The following is a 27530-nucleotide window of genomic DNA, read 5'->3' on the forward strand; positions in this document are numbered from 1 at the left end:
AATCGGCCTCCGGTGGCTTTTGCCTTACCATAATTTAGCGTTGATTTAGAACTTGTCCCGCTGTCCCTACAGACGTCACCTCATCCCTTCTTCTCGTATACTTTTGAGTGAGTTGTCTTCTCCGAGCGCACACTCCGAGTCCCTCCCGACCAGGTTAATTTACGCACCGAGTGACATATCATTGACATTGCGTGCAAATGAGCGGTAAAAACACCATCGCGCATTCGTTTGTTTGTTTTTTCTTGCGCGGATGCCCCGTGCCGCCCTGGGCCGTTCAGGCCTAAATCCGTCACTGAATGGTTTTTAGGAAAAAGTTAGGCTACTCAGCTTGGTACATTTGGCCGCGGCCACAGTTTCTAGAGCATCCATATGCCTGTTCACAGCAGGCCTGCATGCCCAATTTCTGTCATTATACCACCAAACTCCAACCCCATGACCTTTTTACCCAAAATTGCATTTCTGATTACAGAACTGTCATTTTAATAATCATCTATTTAAGAGGTTTTAAAAGCCAACCTTCATTTGCATCTGTTCCTTGTCCTATTTACAATATATTAAACAATTAAGATGTTATTGTATTATTGCTACACCAATTATATTATGGAATGTTGTGTACTGTCTAAACAAATGATGATTCACCCATCCACCAAACCACTTATCCTCGGTAGGCTCGTTGTGTATATATATATTTAATAAAAAAACATCCTAATCAATTCAAATGTCAGCAGCAGCTGAGACCTTCATTGGTTCGCTTCATTGGTTCTGGTGTGATGCCTGACCAGCGTGAGGGGCGATTAACTGCACCTGTGCCAGTACAATGTCACACTGGGGTCTGTGCAGGTGTGAAATAAAGCTCATGTACTGTTCACTGATCCAGACTCTGATCATTAATCACAGACCATATAAGACTGCTGAAACACTGGCCAAGCCATACAAATTCACCTGTCTTCCCGCAGGTGCACATCACCACTCCTCAGAGGTTCTCTAAGAGGTTCTGTCCACATGGAACTTCCAGTGATTTACTTGATCAATCTTGCCCACAAAACTCATCATGACTCAAGCATGCACAAACGCTACTGCAAACATGTCACAAACACTGTAGCTCTGAAAATACAGTGCAGTGGGAATTTATCAACAGTTACATACAATCATGTATGATTACTAAAAAGATGATTTTAGCAGCTGACATAATGGCATTCAGTTGGTTGTAATTTAATAAAGAATAGCATGGAAAACAGTTTTACAATTCAAACATTTAAACAAATTTGTAATTAAAAATAGTAAAACAAAGTAAAAAAAAAACAATACCTCAGTCCCTATTCCCTTCATACATACACAACTGAACAAAATATACACACTTTCCAGCAGCTACATGCAGACAACACAATCATTTGCTCTCTCTCTCTTTTACACCATCTTCATTTGAACTGGTTGTCGATGAGAGTTCCCTTCATCTTGGCTTTCTTAGCCTCGAGTTCTGCCTGTGTGGAGAGAAACAGCACTCAGATCAATCATGAGAACACATGCACCCATTTATGACACATTAATTTTTCTTTGTGGTTTTATAGATGGTAAATGCCTGGTAGCATTACCATTCGCATTATACACGGAGTATTGTAAGCAACTATCTTTTTTTTTTTTTTTTTAAGGTGCCATAGAATGCTTTTTCACAAGATGTAATATAAGTCTAAGGTGTCCCCTGAATGTGTCTATGAAGTTTCAGCTTAAAATACTCCATTGATTTTTTTAAATTCAGTTTTTTAACTGCCTATTTTGGGGCATCATTAAATATGGGCCGATTCAGCGCACATCCCCTTTAAATGCTCGTGCTCCCCGCCCCCAAGCTCTATAATACATTGCATAAACAAAGTTCACACAGCTAATATAACCCTCAAAATGGATCTTTACAAAGTGTTCGTCATGCAGCATATCAGATTGTGTATTTGGATGTTTACATTTGATTCTGAATGAGTTTGATAGTGCTCCGTGGCTAACGGGGCTAACGTTAAAATTACACACTGTTGGAGAGATTTATAAAGAATGAAGTTGTGTTTCTGAATTATACAGCATATAATTAGTTACAGTCGGTGTTATGTTGAGATTCGCCTGTTCTTCAGAGTTCGTTTGCACAAATCAAATGTACATAAGGAGGAAACAATGGTGTTTGAGACCCTCTGTATGTCATTTCCATGTACAGAACTCTAATTATTTTACTATGCCGAGGTAAATTAAATTTTCAATTCTAGGGCACCTTTAAGAATCTCATTCATATACAGATCACATTAGCAGAGCTTGTGTGAGCTCAGGTGTTTTCTCGGTGTGTGCAATAGCAAAACTCAACATCTCCCGCAGTCATACACTTGCCTACATCTGCAAAATTCTCTCTGTTCCTCTCAGCTGTAGTTTTAGTATCATGTCTAGAAATTCTCAGAGTGCAGTTCTACAGCTCAAATGGACTTGATTTATGAGGGTTTTTTTGTGTCTGCACAGCAGTGTTTCAAACTGAATGGGAACAGGGAAGTCCCCTGCTGACGCCCATATACATTTTTAATTATTTTTTGTTTTTGTTTTTGTTAAAGAACTCACTTATGCTCACCAAAGCTGCATTTATTATACAGTAAAAACAGTAATATTGTAAAATATTACAATTTAAAATAATTTTCTATTTGAATATTTTAAAAAGTAATTTATTCCTGTGATGTCATTACTCCAGTCTTCAGTGTCACATGATCCTTCAGAAATCATTCTAATATGCTGATTTGCTGCTCAAGAAACATTTCTTATAATTATCAGTGTTAAAAACAGTTGTGTAATTAAATGTTTAATTTTTAAAAAATATGTTTGATTACATATATCTATACATATCTCTCTCTCTCTCATATACACTATCGTTCAAAAGTTTGGGATCGGTAACATTTTTAATGTTTTATAAAGAAGTTTCGTCTGCTCACCAAGGCTGCATTTATTTAATTAAAAATACAATAAAATCGGTAATATTGTGAAATATTATTACAATTTAAAATAACTGTTTTCTATTTGAAAATATTTGAAAATGTAACTTATTCTTGTGATGGCAAAGCTGAATTTTCAGTATCATTACTCTTATCATTACTCATACAGTCTTCAGTGTCACATGATCCTTAAGAAATCATTTTAATATGCTGATTTGCTGCTCAAGAAACATTTATTGTGCACAGATGTACAAAATATTTGTGTACAATATTTTTTTTTTCAGGATTCTTTGATGAATAGAAAATTCAAACGAACAGCGTTTATTTAAAATATATTCTGTTGTTACATTTTAAATGTCTTTACTGTCACTTTTGATTGATTTAATGCAAACTTGCTGAAAAAAATATTAATTTCTTTCAATTCTTCTCAAAAAAATAAAAATAAAAATTCTTACTGACCCCAAACTTTTGAACGGTAGTGTATAATGTTACAAAAGCTTTGTATTTCAGATAAATGCTGTTCTTTTGAACTTTCTATTCATCAAGGAATCCTGAAAAAAAAAAAAAGGATACAACTGTTTTTAACATTGATAATAATAAATGTTTCTTGAGCAGCAAATCATCATATTAAAATGATTTCTGAAGGATCATGTGACACTGAAGACTGGAGTAATGATACTGAAAATTCAGCATTTCCAACACAGAAATAAATTACATTTTATATTATATTCCAATAGAAAACAGTTATTTTAAATTGTAATAATATTTCACAATATTACTGTTTTTACTGTATTTTTAATTAAATAAATGCAATCTTGGTGAGCAGACAAAACTTCTTTTAAAAATATTAAAAATCTTACCGATCCCAAACTTTTGAAGACACCTTGAACTTTTTATTCATTAATTCAGTTTATTCACAAAAACAATTCCTAAAATGTTGACAAGACTAAGTTTAATATAACATCTGTTTAACTTATAACATGAAAGTAAGGTTAATAATATAACTTAGATTACACATTTTTCAGTTTTACTCAAATTAGGGTGATGCGAAAATGAGTACACCCCACAACAAAAACTACTACATCTAGTACTTTGTATGGCCTCCATGATTTTTAATGACAGCACCAAGTCTTCTAGGCATGGAATGAACAAGTTGGCGACATTTTGCAACGTCTATCTTTTTCCATTTTTCAAGAATGACCTCTTTTAGAGAGGATGGAGAGTGATGCTCAACTTGTCTCTTCAGAATTCCCCATATGTGTTTGATTGGGTTCAGATCAGGAGCCACTGAATCACTTTCACTCTGTTCTTCTTCAGAAATCCAACAGTGGCCACAGATGTGTGTTTAGGATCATTGTCATGTTGGAAAAATGCACGACGACCAAGGGCACGGAGTGATGGTAGCATCTTCTCTTTCAGTATAGAGCAGTACATCTGTGAATTCATGAAGCCATCAATGAAATGCAGCTCCCCGACACCAGCAGCACTCATGCAGCCCCACATAAGGACACTGCCACCACCATGTTTCACTGTAGGCACCGTGCATTTTTCTTTGTATTCCTCACCTTTGCGACGCCATACAGTTTTGAAGCCATCAGTTCCATAAACATTTATCTTGGTCTCATCACTCCAGAGTCTAGAGTCCCAGTAGTCTTCATCTTTGTCATCAGGGCCCATCCCTGGCAAACTCTAAGCGGGCTTTTTTTGTACCTGGGCTTTCTTTCGTGGACGGCACCCATGCATGCCATTCCTCTGCAGTGTATGCTGTATTGTGTCATGGGAAATAGTCACCCCAGTTTGGCTTTCTACTTCTTTAGATAACTGCAGTGAACTTGCATGCCGATTTTCTTCAACCCTTCTCATCAGAAGATGCTTTTGTCGATGTGTTAACTTCCATGGACGACCTGGAGGTCTCTGTGAGATGGTTGCAGTTCCACCTTTTGCTACAGTATTCTGACTGATAAGCAAAGCTTTGCTGATCTTCTTGTAGCCTTCACCTTTCTGGTGTAAAGAAATTATTTTCTTTCTCAGGTCTTGTGACATTTCTCTTCCATGTGGTGCCATTGCTGACAGCCTGAAATGTGAAGGGGTTTTAACACCCTTTTATAGTCAAGTGTCTGCTGGACACCTGTGCAATGAATAATAAGACTCACCTGTGGTTGAATTCTTGTTAAATTAGACATTTGTAGTCTAAAATTTAGCTTTGCTCCAGAGATTTTCAGTGGGGTCTACTCATTTTTGCATCACCCCAATTTGAGTAAAACCAAATTAAATATAAAGTGGCACCAATGAGATATTGTTTAAAATGTTACTTTTCAAAGGGGATGTACTCATTTACGCTGAGCAGTCACAGTTTACTTTATTTTACTATCCTCACTTACATAAAAGAACTATAGTGACCTGCACCCTCTAGTAAAAATATATATACATATGTGTGTATGTGTGTGATATTTGTAAAATTTGCTTATTACATGGCTTCAAATTGGTCTAATGTAGTGGTTCCCAAACTTTTTCTGCCAGCCCCCCCAAGAGAAAAATATTTAAACCCCTCCACCAACATGCACCCACATAAAAACACTCTCAGACATGACATCACTTGCAAAATCCTATAGGATTTTTTTGAAACATTGTAATTAATACAGTACTATCTAACTAATTAACTTCAATGAGCTTCTCTTTGTGTCTCTAAAGCCCCTTTCACACAGATTCCGGAAAATATAATAAATTGATTTTGGTTCAATCTCTTTCTGGAATCTGTGCATGTGTTCACATACATCCTGTAAAGATCCCGTAAAGGCACGTGACATCGGGATGTGAATTGTAATGTTTCCGCAGCATCTTAAGTTTGCTAATGATCTGCGATTTCTCTCTCGAGTAACCACGCTTGTGCAGTTTTTTTTCTGATTCGGAAACCAATATTCTGAGGCACGCAACACACTGTGGGCTCTCTTCATTACTCAACATTGTACTGGTGAATCCAAGGGAGAGATATACCTCATCATATATTCTTGTCTTTAAAACACTGTGTCTACACAGTTTGGTGAGGCTGTCTACACTGGACACGTCAAAGTGAAAGTTACAAATCCATTTGTCCTTTGTGAACTATTTCTGACATACTCTCAGAACTTGGAGTATGTCAGAAATAGAATGAGGCATCAGTTTGTGGGACATTTGTCAAGTCGCATCAGATCCATTGTAGACAGCATCACTGATTATAATGGGTTCAATTTGCTTTCATTTGTCCAAGACAAATGTCCTTAGGGACCAATAAAGTAATCTTGAATCTTTTTGCCACGTCCCCCTGTCGCATCTGGTGTAGACACTCGAGTTTAAAGTAGATTCATTGTCTGCTTTACGGTTACTTGGCACTGGCAGTCCTTTCACAAACATGTCCATGCTTAGTGCAGAACCAAGGATCATTCACTTATATTTTTACACAGCTCCCAGCAACACTCAGTTCTGATTCTTCAATCGCACTATTCAGCGGTCTGTAACTGATAACAGATCGCTCAAGCGGGTACTGCTAGTTGTACAGAGATAATAAAATGTCAAATCAATGTTTTGTGTTCAATTATTTACTTATGTGGCAAGCAACTGCATAAGTGGGATCTTGTATCAGAGGTTTCATTGGCATAACATCTGCTGACTCTACTAAACTATCCCATTGCCTTGCAGAGTTCCTCCTTTATAACTCTGTGCCCCCCAGTTTGAGAACCACTGGTCTAATGTGTGTGTGGGTGTGTGTGTGTTTCCAGTGTGACTCAGAATCTCATGTATGCTTATCTCCACACTCTTTAAGATAATTAAATACAAGCCTTCAGCTCCTTAACAAACACACTTTAAAATGCTGCCAAGGTAAATAAGATTAAGATAGTGTGTGTGTGTGTGTGTGTGTGTGTGTGTGTGTGTGTGTGTGTGTGTGTGAGGGGGTCTCTGTCATCTTTAACATTAAATTCATTAGCTGTGCAGACTTTATTAAAGTTTCAATTTGCCTCAAGCATGAATGCACATCGCCTCTTCTTTCATCTTCCGTGTGTGTGCGCTTACCAGTTCCTGAAGTCGCCTCTTGCTCATTCCTTTCCTCTCCAGCTGTTTCTCAATCACTTTGGCATTCTGGGCATAAGAGTCCGCCACCTCCCGCTGTAGGATAAACCGATCACAATCAATCACAGCTCTTCAACAAAGAGATTTGATGTAAGGGATGAGTCAGGCCTGATGGGCAGCTGATGAACTTAAACTCACCGCTTCAATCTCTTCCTCTTCTTCATCAATCGTCGAAACAGTAACTGAGCTAAACTTGCCCATGTCTTTGGTGCGCTTTGTCATCATAACCTTCAAAACACACACATGCTTATTACACAAACTGACCTTATATTCTGTAATTCTCTTACATCTTTGAAAATAAAAATGTAGTGTCTTACCCTGACTTTCTTTGGTGCCTCTTGTTTCTGGCTGTATACGCTTGTGTTGCCAAATCCCTGGCCGAATTTCACCAGCGCTCCATCCACAATAAATGTCGCTGGAGTGCTCTTCATCTGATGCTGATAAAACAAAAGAAGACCACACCTACACACACACACACACACACAGACAAAAGCAGTTGAAACATGGTTATTAAGATGTATGAGAATACATCGAGTGTTGACTCTTACGCATGCTTCATACTGGATGCGCAAGCAGGAGGCAGCGCAGGAGGCAGCGCAGAAGGTGTGCTTATGAAGAGAGGGAACAGTATGCGCCTGTTGTGATTTCACACTAACACGGCTTGTCGCGCGTAGCTGAACTATGGCTTGTGTACTGCAAATACAGATGAGTATCATCCATTCTATCATCCAGTCTAACTGTCACATGTGAAAATTTTTGCAGGGCAAGTAAAAATCTGAACCAGAATGAACCTTAGCATTGAGACCTGTAAATATAGAGAGTCCCTTTCAAGACCTGCCTCTTTTGTTATGGGGGAAAAAATTAAATAATGTTGAAACTCTGGGCCACCAGGAATTTCACTCCACAAAGCTGGAGCCGGGCCTGATCATGATTTATCAAAACTGTGCCGTGGCAAAAAAAAGGGGGGGTTGGGAAACACTGATGTAGTTTTTATAAGCATAACGCTGCTTTGTATATGTAACTGCTATAATTCTGCTGTTTCACATGTGCCACATACTGGCAAAGAGTGAATTTAAATATTCACCTTTATTTGACCCATATTTTTTATGCAGCACACATCAGAGATGGGCACTCGAGTTAGAGACTCGGACTCGAGTCGCATTTTAACAGACTTCAGACTCGGACTCGGCATAAAAGACTCAGAATATTTTTAAAAAGTCTTTTACCCTTAACTACTGATATAATAAAGAATTTGTGTTGTGTTTAAATGGTTTTATAATATCTGCGTCACATATATTTCCTTCCGTGTCGGGGTAGATTGGACTCTTGCCATAGAATTTGATTACGTATGTCTGTGCGCATAAACTCCAAAATGTCATAATAAGAGTCCCATGCAACATGACGGGAGCCACCGTGCCATATGTTCTTTCGTTTGGGTTTATTATCACATCAGATCGACTAGATGCACAGAATGTGGGACAACAATTAAAGACACCGGAACAACATCATCAAATTTTATGAGACATCGCATCCACAAAGGTTAGTCACATTAATTCACACAACTAGCTATTATACTGTGGTGTAGCTGCATGGCTCATTTGAATTGCCAGCCTGTTAAAATATGAACAAAAAAAATCTAGACTTTAAACCTAGCACTACGTTTGATCAATCTTCGTATTATTTGCAGCTTTTCTATTTCTTAATGTGTGTCCATAAGAAAGAGAGATAGAAAGAGATGTTAATCCATTTATTACTTAAAGCTCATATTTTAACGTATCACAATCAGCATGTGTAGAGTTTTCTATTGACATTATTAAACATTCCGAAGTTTGATATTTTCTGATAATGACTGTCGTCAATAGAGTGCCTCAGGGATGATGCATTTTTGTAGGCAAATCCCGGAAGCGAGTTAGCATTTTAGGACTTCCGGTTCCATCGCTCTAAAGTCTATGGGTTTTTTGAATGGGTTTTTGCTAAATCGCCTGAAATAAGGTCTGTGGTTAACAAAGCCTCTAAATACTTTCACGTTTTGATCTATGACATAAAACACACCAGTTATAACCCACTTGTGATTTTTTAAAAACTTTTACTGTGTCTTAAAATCGGCGGTTGCTAACAAATTGCTAAAAGGGACTACTTCCTTTGGCGGGGACTTTAGACGTCATCATTAAAAACGGGACATTTGGACAGCATTTCTCATGAAAAAGTGGATAAGTATTCATAACAGCACAGATCATAATCAGCGAGCATGTTTATAAATAAAGTTGTTTTCTAAATACAGTTTGAGGAAGCTTGGTGGTGACGACGTTGATCCGCGACCATGGTGTGCTGTAGTCCGTTTATAGCCTACTGTTAGCCTTTTATATCTGACGACTTTATTTAGGTTTCAAAATCTATAAATGTTGTTTTAACTTGTAAAGATTATCTTGATAGACAAAACGTGTAAGTGTCATAACCCTTTTTTAAACACAGAGCTTATTTTCTGCGATTTTCCAAAAGCCTATGGGAAAAATGCATAGGCTTTCAACCGAGGGAACCCGTGCGCCGCTAACTTCCGGGTTGGCCTACAAAAACGCGTCATCCCTGGGGCACAAACAAACAGCTGTATAACAAACCGTGACTCACTGGCGCCATCTTGTGTCCGTTTAGCGACTGTATTGAAAATGACTACTCGTGTTGCCAGGACGACTGTTTTGTACATTGTAATGCATTATAAAGCAAAAAACTGGATGTACGTTATCCCTTACATCATAGGACCTTCATTTCAAATAAAACAGATTATAGAAAGATATAATTTTTCTATATAATACAACTAGGATAATCTAGGATTTGATTATGAGAAATTATTTTTTTTATTTTTTTAATGACTCGAGACTCGACTCGGACTCGTGACAAAAGACTCCAGACTTGACTCGGACTCCAGCTTAAAGACTTCAGACTTGACTCGGACTCCAGATAAAAGACTCGTGAACATCTCTGGCACACATACTGTGCTGTAAATTTTATTGACAATGTAAATTTGTACATAAATAATTGGCAGGATGCTAAAAATGTTTTATCTGGGGTGGGGGGGTGGGGGTGGGGGGGGGGGGGGGGGTGGGGGGTGGGGGGGGGTTTGGTTACTTTAATGCACCCCTGCTAAAAAGACTCGGTGGTGAAACGATCGCGGTACTGCTGCTTCTGCTTTGCTCCTGCCATGCGTTGCCACGGTGTGCAGTGTGAATCCTCTAATCATCTGTTAACATGGCCACGGAAAATATACACGCTGCTTACGAGTCCACTATGAAACTTGTGTTGCATTCCAGACAGCTCGGAATTTAGATTTTTCCCAGCTCGTTCTTGGAAATAATGTCTAGAATGCCACTCAAAGTCGGACATTAAGCGTGTGAACTCGGGATACACCGACCAACCATTTGACACCACTTCCAAGATGTCGAGATGCTGCTCACTGCAGAGCAAATGGGTGGAGCTTACATGTAGCTCCTCCTCACTAGATGTCCAGTGAGGAGGAGAGAATGTAATATGAGCCTAATGGGAGGACCTAGAATATCTAACACTACCTTATCCCTCCACCCCATTAGACAAAGAGGAGGAGCTGGACGTCATTTGACTCTGCAGTGAGTACCACTTGTTAGCAAGTCCTGCTTTCAATGAGCATAGATGTAAAAACAAACTTTAACATTAGACATTAATTGTGTAATAATATAATTTTTACTTTTCGTCAGCTGTTTTCAAAGCAATTTTATGTTGTTTTTATTCTATTTTTGTCATAATTGACATCAACATGTGAACATGACTTCTGATTGTCTGGAACTCACTGAGGTCTGAAGTGGAACATAAAATTTGGGATATTTCCATGTCCAACCTTGTCTGGAACACTACTTTAGTGTTGATGTTTAAGGGATAGTTGGATCAGCTGACTCAGAGAGGAATAAAACTTGCAAAAAATGCTGAGATAACACATAATTAGCATATTTTACAAGCAAACCCCCATTGGTGCAATTATTCTCCAAGCCTTGAGGTCATTCTCTTGGGCCACAGCATGACAATCATCATGGTGACAGGAAGCTCAGGACTGACTGTTGTACAAGCTTATTTATGCACAAGAGATATTATTATAAGAAAAAAAAACATGGTTTTCATGTCTGAGTCATACATTTCGAGGCTAAATGATATGGACAGGATTGTGAAGCTCTGACACAGTGAGCAGGATCTTGTATCATCCTGAAGGGGGTTATTTTGCGATAATGACCATCTGACTGTACATTATCCATATAACAATGTGAATTAAATTTTATTACACCACCGTTCAAAAGTTTGTGGTCTGTAAGATTTTAATGTTTCTTTAAATGTTTTTGAAAGTTTCTCATGCATTTATTTAATCATAAATACAGTAAAAATTGTAAAATATTATTAAAATTCAAAATAACTTGTATATTAATATAATATTTTTGATATAGAATATTTGATGGATGTTAATGCTCAAGAAACATTTCTTATTATTATCCATATTGAAAACTGTTGTGCCACTTTATTTTATTTTTTTCAGGATTCTTTAATGAATAGAAAGTTCAGCAGTATTTATTATCATTTGTAACATTATAAATGTCTTTGCTATCATCAGTTTTGTTCAATTTAATGCATCTTTGATGAATAAAAGTATTAATTGTTTTCAAAATACAGTTAGTGGTCATTATCCAATAATAATTAAAAAAACCATTGGACCGCAATATGGTGCAACTATCCAATAAAAATCAAGTATTCCAGAGATCTGTGGCATGTAATAATTTTAGGTTATAACTGAGTATATTGTTTCTGTAATCAAGTGATGCATAATTGTCTTGTATGTGACACACTTCACACTGTGTACACTGTCCAATATTGTGCATTTTGTATCGTATGCATGTTGTATGTGCTGTGAGGTATTGTGAAATGGGTATGCGAGCTCACTTACTTTCCACATTTTTTGCGAAACTGTCTTTCGATGCCGTCTGACCTGCACAGGAACATTCAGCGGTTAGTGAATCTTAATTAATCCCTACCTTAATCAATACCTCATAACTTATAGACACAAACACACCTTTTCAAGTACACAGCCTCATCTTCCTCCACGTTGCAGAACTTGTGGGCGTGTTTTGCTCCATCAATCACTCTGGCTTTGTCCCGTGGTCTCATGGGTAATTTCTCTATTTGACAGTCTAAAAAGGATCACAGGAGCTTAATTATCTTTCTCCTTACTTCTTTACACAAAGCACACACACTGCAGGACCAACAGACAAAACCTATAGACTTTTGTAAAGCAGAAAAGTGATGCCCTATCGACCAGTATGGTCTCACTGACCTTTTCCCATAGATATCATCTAGAACATTAAGATCCAATATTAGCCTGTCTTGATTGTACACCAAAATATAAAGGTAATTCTGTCATCATTTACTCATTTATTCACCCTCATGTTGTTCCAAACCTGTAATGCAAACAGTTTTGATGACATCCATTGCATGGACAAAAACACTGACACATTTCTCAAAATATCTTCTTTTATGTTTCACAAAAGAAAGGAGGTCATACAAGTTTGGAGATTTTATAATGATTTACCTTCACAAAGTTTGATTTTAAAGCATTATAATGAACATAAATACAACAGAGAGCTAGTTTAATCACACTCATTTCATTTCCAAAATTAAATCACCTGAAAAACACCTTACAAATGAAAAGCAGAACAATGGCATGTGAATTATCCTCAGCTTCTGAATATATTTCAAGTAAATGTGTTATTATCAAACTCTTGCTAAGGTGAATAAGCCTACAACTGTGCTGGAGAAGGCAGTAATCACTTGAAGGGCATACAAAACATCAATTCATGACATAACTACATCTCAGAGGGATTTTTACATCAGGATATCATGAAGTGAAATTATTAATATAATATATAATAATGCATTCATATGTAATATATAATATAATTTTGAATAAATATATTAAATAAATTAATCACATTCTGCAGCACGTTACCATTATTTAGACCAGATGAAAATTATTATATTACTGAGGTCAATTTACTTTATACAAAGCAATTAATTAGGAACAGGGAAGAGAAACCTGTGAATAAAGACTAGTGAAGTGAAGGCCACAATTATTAAAGTATTGAATTGAGTACTGAAGTCCTAATTACCCCTTGCTGGGGTTTCAAGCAACAATAATTTCAGTTACCAGCCAAGATATTTAAAGGATTACTCCACTTTTAAATAAACTTTTGCTGATAATTTACTCACCCCTATGTCATCCAAGATGTCCATGTCTTTCTTTCTTCAGTCGAAAAGAAATTAAGGTTTTTGATGTAAACATTCTAGGACTTTTCTCCATATCATTCATTTCAATGGGCACCAAACGGTTGAAGGTCCAAATGGCAGTTTCAGTGCAGCTTCAAAGGGCTTTAAACGACACCAGACGATACCAGACGATGAATAAGGGTCGTATCTAGCGAAACGATTGGTCATTTTTTCATTGGTCATTGGTCAAGTTTTATAAGCACAATGCTGGCCTTGCTCTTTTCTCCGATGCGCATTCGTGACGTCACGTAATACGCAATTACGTTGAAAAGGTCACGGTTGACGTAGGCGGAAGTATCGAGTCAGTGTTTACATTACAAATGTGCGGAAGGAGGATCGTATACACATATTCAAATGTCCTCACTAGACGAGGCAATATCACTTTCGTTTCGCTTTCAGATATCTCTTTTATAGATGCCATCAATGGTTTTACCTTTCTAGATGTATTTACCGAAATCAAAACAGTCCATAAACTATAAATTCTCACGAAAACTTCAGTCAGGCCAGCTTGCGCTTCAACCTGAGAGATCAGCCTTCAAATTTCTCGGTTTCTGAATGGGCGGTTTGGCTTGATTGACAAACGCTAACGTTCGGGCATGATTTATATACCATCGACCTGTCCTAAAACAGATCGCGTGTTTCTCCGTTCGAGAGCGCATTTCCGTTGATTGTTTACGAACGAAAGCTCACAGAAACGTGAAAATGAAAAGAGTCTCATTTGAAAGAAAATATCCTAAGCTAAAAGATGATATAGTGTGACTGATTGAAGCAGCCCTTATCAAAAGTGCGGGGGTCGATTTCTGTCTTTTCAAAAGTGCGGGGGTCCTGACCCCCTGTCCCCCGTGCCAACGTAATAATCGTGTAAAAAAATCCCTTATTTTGGGGATGGATTCCGGGAAATCTCCCTTATTTTCAGTGTTCAATGTTGACAGCTATGTTCCACATATGGGATTTAGAATGTTCAGCGACGTCACATAACTGCTAGACTCAAACTGTGCTTTCGCGCTCTGGCTGCGAGACGGACGCGCGCTCTCTTGTCATCACAGCTATGCAGTGTTTTCAGCCACATAATGTTTCTTAAGGGACGTGCACAGGAATTTTGAGGGGCAGTTGCTCTGACCTAAAAAAGGTCAGAGCAACTGCCCCTCAAAAAAAAAAACGGGTCACGGGCTATATGAAGGACTGAGAACTGAGAATAACCGTGGTATAACCGGAATTATTGACTCCGCTTCGAGTCGTGACCGAATCACCGCCTCAGGTGTGCATTATTTTTCTAATAATTCAACGGCCCGTCGTCAATTATTTCTTACTTGAATCACAGCTTAAATAATGTTTTGACATCGCCAACCCAAGTGCATTTTACCTCAAACTTGCGTCTAGTTAACTTTCTAAAGTAGCAATCGCTTCTCGGGTCGACATTAACACACTGACAAAATTATATTCAGAATTAAAAATATTTTTATACCACTTTTTAATGTGTGATTGTGTAAAGGTTTTCACGAGATACCAACCTTTCGCGAACTTGCTTCCAACACTCGTTCTCGTGGAGGCGCTGTGTGCACGGAGGGGAGGGGCTGTGCGCGCGCGAGTATGTGAGAGAGACGCGTGAGTGAGAGACGCAGGGAAATGAAATGCAGCTGAACGTTTGCTCTATGAAAGACACTGACAAAGACGAAAACTAAGGACATTTAATCTATAATTTTATTTTATTTTAGTTTTGCCAAACACACATTACAGTTTTGGTTAGTTATCGTTTTTTTGTAATGCCTCGTTTTTATTTTTATTTCAGTTAACGACGATGTTTTTTCCCACCTAGTTTTCATTTTTTCGTTCGTTTTCGTTAACGATTATAACCTTACTCACCTTTCCGACAACGTTAAGTCGTCTCACCCGACAACCGCGACAATTATGGCGTTATTTTACTGTCAATTGTCGAGAGCACATTATTGTGACGCGAGAGCATATCAATGTAATGTGCGAGCACAAATCTGTCCGCTCGCGCGCGGATTTCCTCTGCTCTCGCGCAAATCTGTCCGCTCGCGCGCGGATTTCCTTTGCTCTCGCGCAAATCTGGACGCGCGCGCTCAAATATACAGTGCTCTCTTATGAACTGCCTCTCCTCTCGCTCAGATATTGCGTGTGCACGCTCAAACTGTTTCCTGCGTGCTCAAACGTGTCCTGCGCGCTCAAACTGCACATGTGCGCTCACGAATCTCTCCGTGCTCTTGCAGAAATTAATTTGGCTTTTGGATTAAACGCTGTCAAAAGTTATAAACCAATCAGAAGAGACGACTGATCCATGAAAATGCTACATGGAATCTTATTGGCTGAGAGTGAACTGCGCCTGGAATTCTTTCGACAAAGATATGCATTTTATTTATTCATAATTTAATAATATTTATAAAATGTAACCTAGTCTAACTGCATCACATTACAGGTCAAACCCCTATTTATCTAAACAAACAAACAAAAAATGTTTCTTAAAGTTATTGTGGTCATACGTTTTGTGTTGAAATTTAAAAAAAAAAAAAAAAGGTAACATTTTACAATAAGGTTTTTATTTGTTAACATTAGTTAATGTATTATCTAACATGAACTAACAATGTGCAATACATTACTGTAATTATTAATCTTTGTTAACGTTAAAAATACAGCTGTTTGTTGGTTGTTTACTTCACAGTGCATTTAATAATGTTAACAAATACAACATTTGATTTTAATAACGTATTAGTAAATGTTGAAATTAACATTAACAAATATTAATAAATGCTGAAGAAGAGCAATTCATTATTAGTTAATGTTAACTAATGCAGTTAAATAATGTTAACGCAACCTTATTGTAAAGTATTACCAACAAATATCTTCTGATTTAAGACCGAACAAGATCAGGGTCAAATCGTCATTCCCTTAATACTTAATGTGGAGATCACATATACCACTATAGTCAATTTCTTTTGAGGTCTGGAATTAATGATTCTGATACATCAAATACATTCTGATACATCAAATACATTTTAACAGTCACTGGTCACCACCTACTGGCAGAACAGTGTAACAACATTAGTTTCAACATTCATTTAGCTACTTATTTTAATTGCTGAAATCAGTGTATATTCAGACTATAAATTGTTATTGGAATACTTGCATTATTATTTAATGTTTGCAACACAGATGTAGCAATAGTATGTTGTTGAAAACACTTTGTGAAGCTGTTTAAAACATATAGCTTACATGACCACTGCTTTCAGCAGCAATGCAAAAGCAGGTTTAAATATTCTGGTATGATTGTAATTTCAAAAGGTTTAATAGACATAACCGAATCGTTGTCATTTAGGAATAAGATCGCGTTCTTTTGCTTAATCGTGCATACACAAGAGCTTAGGTATTTTTGTATGTCATGTTTTATACCAATTGACTATGGTGGTATGTGATCTCCACATTAAGTATTAAGGGAATGACGATTTGACCCTGATCTTGTTCGGTCTTAAATCAGAAGATGTTTGTTGGTAATACTTTACAATAAGGTTGCGTTAACATTATTTAACTGCATTAGTTAACATTAACTAATAATGAATTGCTCTTCTTCAGCATTTATTAATATTTGTTAATGTTAATTTCAACATTTACTAATACGTTATTAAAATCAAATGTTGTATTTGTTAACATTATTAAATGCACTGTGAAGTAAACAACCAACAAACAGCTGTATTTTTAACGTTAACAAAGATTAATAATTACAGTAATGTATTGCACATTGTTAGTTCATGTTAGATAATACATTAACTAATGTTAACAAATAAAAACCTTATTGTAAAATGTTACCTATTTTTTTTTTTTTAAATTTCAACACAAAACGTATGACCACAATAACTTTAAGAAACATTTTTTGTTTGTTTGTTTAGATAAATAGGGGTTTGACCTGTAATGTGATGCAGTTAGACTAGGTTACATTTGATAAATATTATTAAATTGTAAAGAAATAAAATATATATTTTTGTCGAAAGAATTCCAGGCGCAGTTCACTCTCAGCCAATAAGATTCCACGTAGCATTTTCATGGCTCAGTCGTCTCTTCTGATTGGTTTATAACTTTTGACAGCATTTAATCCAAAAGCAAATTAATTTCTGCAAGAGCACGGAGAGATTCGTGAGCGCACATGTGCAGTTTGAGCGCGCAGGACACGTTTGAGCACACAGGAAACAGTTTGAGCGTGCACACGCAATATCTGAGCGAGAGGAGAGGCAGTTCATAAGAGAGCACTGTATATTTGAGCGCGCGCGTCCAGATTTGCGCGAGAGCAAAGGAAATCCGCGCGCGAGCGGACAGATTTGCGCGAGAGCAGAGGAAATCCGCGCGCGAGCGGACAGATTTGCGCTCGCGCATTACATTGATATGCTCTCGCGTCACAATAGTGTGCTCTCGACAATTGACAGTAAAATAACGCCATAGACAATCTCCTTCTAGTGCCGCTCATGCAGGCTCAGCTCAGGTGCCGGTCGCGTGCAGCGCTGCAGCCACGTAAACAGAGTTTGCCCTTCCCCTACTGACTTTCACTTTCGGACGGGTGCCCGAATATGGAAGTGAATGAGGCTTTTTTTTTTTTTTTTTTTTTTTTTTAATCTAGGCCTACGTGAAATTCTGCATCCATTGTACGATTTTTTTATAAATTTTTTTCCACCTCGGAAGGGCAAAGTGAGTCGAGAAGGGCATATGGGCAGTTGCCCGGGCAACCTGAGCAACCCCCCTGTGCACGTCCCTGCTCGGAAGGGCAAAGTGAGTCGAGAAGGGCATATGGGCAGTTGCCCGGGCAACCTGAGCAACCCCCCTGTGCACGTCCCTGTGTTTCTTTTAAGGTTTCAGACATTTAAATACGCATAAGCACCATTAAACAATACATTTGGAGTTTATAAAATACACACTGATGTCAGACGTCAGTGGAAGCATCAATAAACAGTGAATTCAAATATAATTTGCCGACATTTATTCATATCAGACACACATAATGGGTCTAAGTAACTATAAAGTTTACTCTCTTATTCTTCCAGTTCACCAGCCACTTACTTGCATATATTTCAGGAGAAACTGATATATTCACCTGCTGTAAGTCAGACTGACAGAACTGCAGTGCAAACTAAGATGGCGGCGCCCATCTCGTATTATAGATCAAGATAAAGATCATTTATAAAGGTTTTTAAACGACAAAACACACTCATTCACATATATTTGAGAATCGGAATATCATATAGTTGAAGACATGTAAGCAAGTTTGCGAATATTTTAAATAAAAAAGGAAAAACATAATAGTGATCTCTCTCATACAGTGTTATTGTGGCTACGTTCAGCGCTCGTGACGCACGCGTCGCCATGGAATCAATAAGGGCAAACGTTCTAAAATAAGGGTCGCCTTAAAAAAAAAAAAAAACTCACTTTGGCGGTCAGTTCGAATATTTTAAACTCACGCTTGAAAGGTGTGCGTTTCCTGGGTATTTTAATATTAGAAAGCCTAAAAGAAAATTTTTGTCAGGACAGAAATTTGTGACTTTTCAGAGATTTCCTATACACAATCCTGAGCGAATGAAACTGTGGTTGCTACGCCTACGTCAACCGTGACCTTTTCAACGTAATTGCGTATTACGTGATGTCACGAACGTGCATCGGAGAAAAGAGAAAAGCCAGCATTTAACCTTTTTAATTTTTTTTAAAAATGACCGATCGTTTCGCTAGACCCTTATTCATCGTCTGGTGTCGTTTAAAGCCCTTTGAAGCTGCACTGAAACTGCCATTTGGACCTTCAACCGTTTGGTGCCCATTGAAATGAATGATATGGAGAAAAATCCTAGAATGTTTACATCAAAAACCTTAATTTCTTTTTGACTGAAGAAAGAAAGACATGGACATCTTGGATGACATGGGGATGAGTAAATTATCAGCAAAAGTTTATTTAAAAGTGAACTAATCCTTTAACCACTAGGCTACTCAATACACTAATACTTACATAAAAACAAGTGTCTATGTGCTAAATGCAAGACTTTGGACAGATCCAGGAGAATTCCAGGAACAGGACTCTATAGATTAACACAGACATTCCTGTACTGGGATGGCCAAAAAAAACTAAGCATCTCATATCACGTCCACAGTCCAAAGTAAAGGATAACACATTCTGAAGTGCCAGACGTATAAAATGACACCTATCCTACAATATTCACAACATAAGTGAGGCTGAGCGGAACAAAGCCCTGCTGTGTGAAATATCAGTCTGCCTGCTCTAAAAGCATTTCCCTGTTCACACATTCAGCTGAGTTCCGGTGAAAACGAGAGGAGAACACACTGATGTTAGAGGACAAATCTGAATATTGGTAAGGTGATTCATCCCATTGATTCAAATCATTTGAACAAGTTCCAGAAAGATTAGGTCACTGATTCTTTCAGTGAACTTTTCAGCATATTACATTGTTACGCCAGTAGGTGACGTGACTGCCTTTATGTCCTTGAATCATTTACAGAATGATTTGTAAAAGGTGCCCTAGATTCAAAAATTGAATTTACCTCGGCATAGTTAAATAACAAGAGTTCAGTACATGGAAAAGACATACAGTGAGTCTCAAACTCCATTGTTTCCTCCTTCTTATATAAATCTCATTTGTTTAAAAGACCTCCGAAGAACAGGCGAATCTCAACATAACACCAACTGTTACGTAACATTCGGGATCATTAATATGTACGCCCCCAATATTTGCATATGCCAGCCCATGTTCCCAACATTATGAAAGGGATTACACGTCTGGATGTGCACAGCTGAATCATCAGACTAGGTAAGCAAGCAAAAACATCATGATATTTTTAGTGATATTTGTAAATTGTCTTTCTAAATGTTTCGTTAGCATGTTGCTAATGTACTGTTAAAGGTGCCCAAGAATACTTTTTCACAAGATGTAATATAAGTCTAAGGTGTCTCCTGAATGTGTCTGTGAAGTTTCAGCTCAAAATACCCCATAGATTTTTTTAAATACATTTTTTTAACTGCCTATTTTGGGGCATCATTAACAATGCACTGATTTACACTCGGCGCCGCCCCCTTAAATCGCGTGCTCCCTGCCACACGAGCTCTCGACTATATTACAGCACATTTACAAAGTTCACACAGCTAATATAACCCTCAAATGGATCTTTACAAGATGTTCGTCATGCATGCTGTATGCATGCTTCGAATTATGTGAGTAAAGTATTTATTTTGATGTTTATATTTGATTCTCTATGAGTTTGAGGCTGTGCTTCGTGGCTAACGGCTAATGCTACACTGTTGGAGAGATTTATAAAGAATGAAGTTGTGTTTATGAATTATACAGACTGCAAATGTTTAAAAAATGAAAATAGCGATGGCTCTTGTCTCCGTGAATACGGTAAGAAACGATGGTAACTTTAACCTCATTTAACAGTACATTAGCAACATGCTAACGAAACATTTAGAAAGACAATTTACAAATATCAGTAAAAATATCATGCTATCATGGATTATGTCAGTTATTATTGCTCCATCTGCCATTTTTCGCTGTTGTTCTTGCTTACCTAGTCTGATGATTCGGCTGTGTGCAGCTCCAGACGTTAATACTGGCTTGTGTAATCCCTTGAACATGGGCTGGCATATGCAAATATTGGGGGCGTACATATTAATGATCCCGACTGTTACGTAACAGTCAGTGTTATGTTGAGATTCGCCTGTTCTTCGGAGGTCATTTAAACAAATGAGATTTATATAAGAAGGAGGAAACAATGGTGTTTGAGACTCACTGTATGTCATTTCCATGTACTGAACTCTTGTTATTTAACTATGCCAAGGTAAATAAAATTTTTGAATCTATGGCACCTTTAAATGTTGTTAAAGTTACCATCGTTTCTTACTGAATTCACGGAGACAAGAGCCGTCACATTTTCATTTTTAAACACTTGCAGTCTGTATAATTCATAACCAACTTCATTCTTTATAAACCTCTCCAACAGTGTAGCATTAGCCGTTAGCCACGGAGCACTATCAAACTCGTTCATAACCAAATGTAAACATCCAAATAAACACTGTACTTATGCGATTAGACATGCTGCATGACGAACACTTTGTAAAGATCCATTTTGAGGGTTATATTAGCCGTTTGAACTTTTTTTTATGTTGTTTAAGGCAAGCGCGAGCTTTGAGCTGAAACTTCACAGACACATTCAGGGGACACCTTAGACTTATATTACATCTTTTAAAAAAAAGTTCTAGGGCACCTTTAAAACAGATTCGTTCAGATTCTAAATAAATCGTATGATTATTTATTAAAATCTTTATGTTCGAATATGCTACGATTCTACAGAAGGGGCTTTCGCACTGGAGGAACCTTTTCATAGCTCCTAGAACTATTGGCTACGCGGATTTTGCCATGGGTGCACCACTGGTAAAGATTTTAGTTCTAGGAACTCCTTTTTGGGGAAGTAAACTAGCTCCTACTTCAGAGTAGGGTCTAAACCAGCACTATAGGAACTATCAGTGACGTAAGTGTACGTTGATACGTCAAGCGCATGTCAAACACTGGCAAACAAATTAGTTCTCAAAGAACTATCCTAATGGCTAGTTCCTAAAACTGAGTTCCTAGAACTATTCAGTGTGAAAACACCAAGATGGATTGTTTAAGCATCATAAGCAATTCCCCACAAATTTAGGCAAAATAAATAAATAACAATAATCATCAATTTTCTTTCAATTGTCATATGATAATTCTGTATATTCATTAGTCATTATTACCAGTGTTGAAGGTAACATTACAAGTAACACGAGTTACATAATCAGATTACTTTTTCAAGTATCTAGTAAAGAAACATTACTTTAACATTTAGAAATATAACATCTGAGTTACTTTGTTTTCCCATTTATTGACTGACACCTCTCCTGTCCCCATGTTGAGAGAAATCAGTATCAGGTGCAGAGGTCATGTGTGTGTTGTGTGAACATGATGGTTATCTAGACTAGTTCTACAGTAAATGTGAGGATTTACATTTAATCATTACTTCTCCTGCATCTTATTCTTCTGTATTCCAGAATAGCATCACAGCTGAAAGGCTTGTTTGTTTGAGCTGCGCCCTCTACTGTACAGGCATGAATTTGCACTTCCTTCAGCCTGAGGCTTATTCATTTCACTTTTGGTGTGAAAGGGCCTTAACATTTGCTAAAAATAGAACTTTTTGTTGTCATAAAAACAAACAAACAAACAGACTAGTCCAGATCAGAAAAAGTAACACAAAAATAAGTTAACATTACTTTCTATAAAAAGTAAGTAACACAGTATAGTAATCATGGGCGTAGAATACGCGGGGGACGGGGGGACTTGTCCCCCGCACTTTTAATAAAACGTAAATTCGTCCCCCGCACTTTTTTTGGGCTAGTGTGTTCACATAGATGCCAGTGTGAATAAATCTTGATTTAAAGATCAAAGAGACAAGATAGTCTATGCGTGACCTGCGGGGGACGCAGGTCTTTTATTCTTAACTAAAATGAGACGATCAAAACATTATGGAGCGCTCACTCTCGTGTAATGTTTCATTCATACTGGAAGCTAGGGCTGGGCGATATATCGCATGCGCTTGTCACGCGCATTTCGTCAGTAAAGCCGGTTCCCTGATTACCGCTAAATCGCCATCACCTGCTTTCAAATGGAGCGGCATTTAATAGACAGAACCGTAGATCACTGACAAGCTACGCAATATCGCATTCATTATCGAAGGCGATTCATCTGCGATATGAACGCGATACATCACCCAGCCCTACTGGAAGCCAGAGGGCGCTCTCTCCCAGAAAGTCCGAAACGGTTTAGTAGAAATAATTCAGCTAAGTGTGAGACAATAACACACACAATTGCGACAATATATGTATTATGTGTGTTTTTCAAGCCATCTCAGGGTATTTATTGACAAAGTATATGAATTGTGTATCTAACTGACAACCTTTTTAATGTTTTTGAAAGAAGTCTCTTATGCTCGCCAAGGCTGCATTTTTAAAATCAAAAATACAGTAAAAACAGTAATATTAATTTTGAAATATTATTCCAAATTAAAATAGCTGTTTTGATATGTGAATATATTTTAAAATGTAATTTATTCATGTGATGCAAAGCTGAATTTTCAGCATCGTAATCCAGTCTTCAGTGTCACATCATCCTTCAGAAATCATTCTAGTATGCTGATTTGCTGATCAAGAAACATTTCTTATAATTATCAGTGTTAAAAACAGTTGCTTAAAATTGTTGTGGAAACCATCATACATTTTTCTGGAATCTTTGATGAATAGAAATTAATATAAAGTTCAATGGGGTGGAAAATAGCAAGTTGCTAAAACCTGGTGCAATGCATCTCTCCCTGTTATATACAGGGTTAATGTTTTATTGTGCATTGTCCCTGTCCAAATAAAAGAAATAATAATAATAATAATGAACAGCATTTATTTGCATTTATTACATTAATTTATTAACATTTATTAAATATAAATATTTGTAACATAAATGTCTTCACTTTTGATCAATCAAATGCATTCTTGATTAGTAAAAAGTATTTCTCTTTTTTTTAATCTAACCACAAAAGTTTGAATTGTATCATGGTTTCCACAAAAATATTAAGCAGCACAACTGTTTCTAATAAAATCAGAAATGTTTCTTGAGAAGCAAATGATCATATTAGAAGGATCATGTGACACTGAAGGCTGGAGTAATGATGCTGAAAATTCAGCTTTGACCACATATATTGTACATTTTACAATATATTCACATAGAAAACATCCATTTTAAATTGTAATAGTAATTTACAATATTGCTGTTTTTACTGGATTTTCTTTAATAAATAAATCCAGCCTTGGTGAGCAGGAGACAACTTTCTAAAACATTAAACAATTGTAATGTTTCTGAACTTTTGATAGGTAATGTTTTTTTTTCTGGCTTATTTTGTGATAATTTATTTTTACATTGTATAAAATCCATGAGGACTTAATACACAAGCGTTTAGAGTAAATAAACAAATCATAAAATTAGCATAAGCATCATCATTTACAATCAAAATAGGGGAATAAATTAGAAATTGGTTATTGTACAGCAGTTAATTTCTTATTAAAACCACATTCATTTCCAATTAAAAGCAAGAGATGAGATAAAAAAAAAAAAAAATCTATCAGTTATACAATAGTCAGATAAACACTGGTATTGCACCAGACATTTCTGCCCCCTCACTTCTGAAATGATGACTACGCCCCTGATTGTAATGCATTACTTTTAAAAGTAACTTTCCCCAACACTGATTATTATACATTCAAAATTTCTATCTTTTCTTCCAAATCGAAGTGACTCTTTCAAGGTAGGAAAACAACCACCTGCTTAAAAGGAAAATATTTCAGCGAACGAAGAATGAGTCGGTGCATTGAACGAAAACGATTCATTTACTAACATATTCATAAAAAAAAATAAAAAAAAATAAAAACGTTTAGTTTTCAAACGAAACGCCACCATATCCGCACCCCGAGCACACACAGTCAATCTTAAACGTTCTCATTATATCAGTGAGCTTTTCACTACTCACCCAGAACCAGAACCATCTGGCCACACAGGCAGTAATACACGTGCAGAGGCTTCTCCCCATCATCATACTCTTCTCTGTCACGGGTGTCCGAGCACACAACACTCCGAGACACCACTTTGGGCATATTTAATCTCCGTTTACTTTCTATTTAAAAACAGAACGTGATATCTGGTTTCAGGCTTGTTTACTGTCCTGTTGTCGCCCGGTGATGACGCTTTCTGTCATGTGACGTTAGGGCAGCCCCCGTATCTTTTGACTGGCTTCCTCTAGAAGGCGCTGTGGTTATTTAAAGAAAAAGAAAAAAGGCTGCTAGAATCGTGTGAGTCATCATGACATGAGATGAAATTGAGATATAACGATAAACGATTTCTCATTTGCGACAGTTAGGTCAATATAAAAATGTCAGTAATACATTTTATTAATTAAGCACCCTTTTCTCACACTAATGATGTATTTAACAAAGTAAATAAAAGCGTAGCCTAAATATACGTTTGTAATACTTTCGTGAAACATTTTGGGGCATTCCTGATAGCAGTAGTCAGAGCATTCCATTATAGCATAAAATACATAGTCTATATAGGGAAATTTCTCTGTATTTTCTGAATAAAAAACTATGTAGTAGCTGCTTGGAAGTTTTATTCTAGTAAATAGTGACTTTGGAAGCCTAATAGCCTACATTTGGTAACAATGTTTAACCTTCAACCTGAGAGAATCACTAAACTTACTCTTATGATTACTCATCTAGTTATTCTTCATCTTTAGTTTATCTTTCTTAATTATGTAATAATATTACTTATTTGTTTTGTGTACTACTTCCTAAGTTCACTTTGCACACCTAATTTATTTTATTTGACTATTATTTTAAAAAAATATTTTTGTAATACTTTATTAATTAATTTCTTTTTGTAATTCTAATTTATTTGACTTTGGTAGTACAAATGTGTGATTCCAATCAGTGATTCCTGAAGGATCTCCACTGAGGTCTGAGCAAATCTAGACAGATCTTCATCTTATATTAGTTTTTAGATAACACCACAATTTTTATACATATTTTTTATTCGTATAAGATGTCCCACCTTAATGTTTTTGCTGCTTATATTGACAAATATACATATGCACAGACACACATTTCTGTTGTCCGTGCCCTGCCTTACAAAGTCTTAACAGGAAAGTTGCAACAAGACGTATTAAATAATAGACAGAGCACTTGGTTTTCCTTACGCAAGCACACACGTGTGAGTGTGTGTTAGGGATCATGCTGGTTTGGCACTGACTATGTCCAAGTACTGTCTGGGGGATATAGCTGCGCTCTCTCTCTCTCTCTTTCTCTATTTCTCGGATCTGGAACTAGCAGCTCAGGAGATACACACTCACTTGTCTCTTAGAGCACCACGCATCATGCTTCCTCCTCTCCTCTTCTCCTCTCTCTCCTTTTCCCTTGCTTTTCTTTCAGGTAAGATCCACTTGTGTTTTTTTTTTTGTTTTTTTTTTTTTACCTTGTCTCTTTATCTCTAACTGTATCTCACATGGCTTTCTCATTCTGAACACAGGTAACTGCATGGCTGTCTGTGGTCTCAGGAGATTCTCTCAAGCGTTTATTTTCTCTGCTTGCTTCTTTCTGTTTTTCGTTCTGTCTTTGTGGTGTTTGTGGCGGATGTAAACTGCTCAAAGAATGTGTAAATTAATACATGTGCAGATGAATGATAGAATGAATCATCTGTTGAATGAGGCACTAATATATTTAATGGGTTGCACTTTTGAAAGAAGCTTTATCAGTATGAGTATGTCATGAATGGTTTTATAAATGTGATTAAATGACTATAAATATGATAATGAGCTTTTTCCAATGTAAATGAGCTTAAGGCAGTAGGATGTGCCTGTCGTGATCAGACATTTTAATTAATGTAATTAGAGGTTTTATATTAATGCCTGTCATTATGCTTCTATTAATTGAGGTACGTTCTTGTGAAGTGTTGATAGAAGGCTGGTTCTCCTGTTATCTAGCACTTCTGTGAAGGGCTAGTCAGCACATATGTAAAGGAGTGTTTTATTATGTGATACAGTATGTGCATTTTGTCAGTGTGAGTTTTCCATGTAGCTTATTTTTTATGATTTATTTATTGAATTTTCAAAACGACAGCAAAACAGACAGAAAATAATAAACACATTTAGAAAAAAACAAAAACAAAATTAGGTTAATAAAAATTTTTACAAGTTTAGTATAGTATACAATAACTTACAACCAAACCGTGTATTAATACAGACATAGGCTGCACCAAATCAATCCTTAATTGAGTCTAAGGCATAGTAACAATTATCAGCACTTGTGTGCTACTAACATAACAATACAATTGCACAATCGGGATTCAGGAAAACAGGATAACAATAGTACATGTGTAGATGGACAATCGATCAATAGGGACTGCATCCAGCTGCAGAGATCTGACATGCTCAAGGAAGGGTTACCAAATTGTTTAGCATTTAACCATGGAACCATGGAGACTGTATTTAATTTTCTCTCATTTAATAAAAAATAAAGCATCTTTTATCCACTGA

The 27530-nt window shown here is 36.9% G+C and overlaps 2 protein-coding genes across 3 annotated transcripts in view; one reads left to right on the forward strand and one right to left on the reverse strand.

Moving 5' to 3' along the window:
- Positions 1 to 1196: 1196 nt before the first annotated feature.
- Positions 1197 to 25234, reverse strand: steep1 (STING1 ER exit protein 1). 2 transcript variants are annotated; one of them, XM_048187023.1, is made up of 7 exons: positions 24975 to 25234; positions 12136 to 12253; positions 12010 to 12051; positions 7373 to 7517; positions 7194 to 7283; positions 6999 to 7091; positions 1197 to 1481 (listed from the first exon to the last, which is right to left on the reverse strand). In XM_048187023.1, exons 1-7 carry the CDS (start codon positions 25096 to 25098, stop codon positions 1419 to 1421), a joined length of 675 nt encoding a protein of 224 aa, XP_048042980.1. In that variant the 5' UTR covers positions 25099 to 25234; the 3' UTR covers positions 1197 to 1418. The 2 variants fall into 2 exon arrangements, with proteins under 2 accessions (XP_048042980.1, XP_048042981.1); XM_048187024.1 differs by lacking the exon at positions 24975 to 25234 and adding an exon at positions 14897 to 14921.
- A 915-nt stretch (positions 25235 to 26149) lies between these two features.
- rxfp2l (relaxin family peptide receptor 2, like) overlaps positions 26150 to 27530 on the forward strand; it is a 53923-nt gene continuing 52542 nt past the window's right edge. The window contains exon 1 of the mRNA XM_048187025.1: positions 26150 to 26427. Coding sequence (XP_048042982.1) covers positions 26250 to 26427 — 178 coding nt within the window. The 5' untranslated portion in view covers positions 26150 to 26249. The remainder of the gene's footprint in view (positions 26428 to 27530) is intronic.

Source organism: Megalobrama amblycephala, linkage group LG4, assembly GCF_018812025.1.
Source record: "Megalobrama amblycephala isolate DHTTF-2021 linkage group LG4, ASM1881202v1, whole genome shotgun sequence".
NCBI classification, from domain to species: Eukaryota; Metazoa; Chordata; class Actinopteri; order Cypriniformes; family Xenocyprididae; genus Megalobrama; species Megalobrama amblycephala.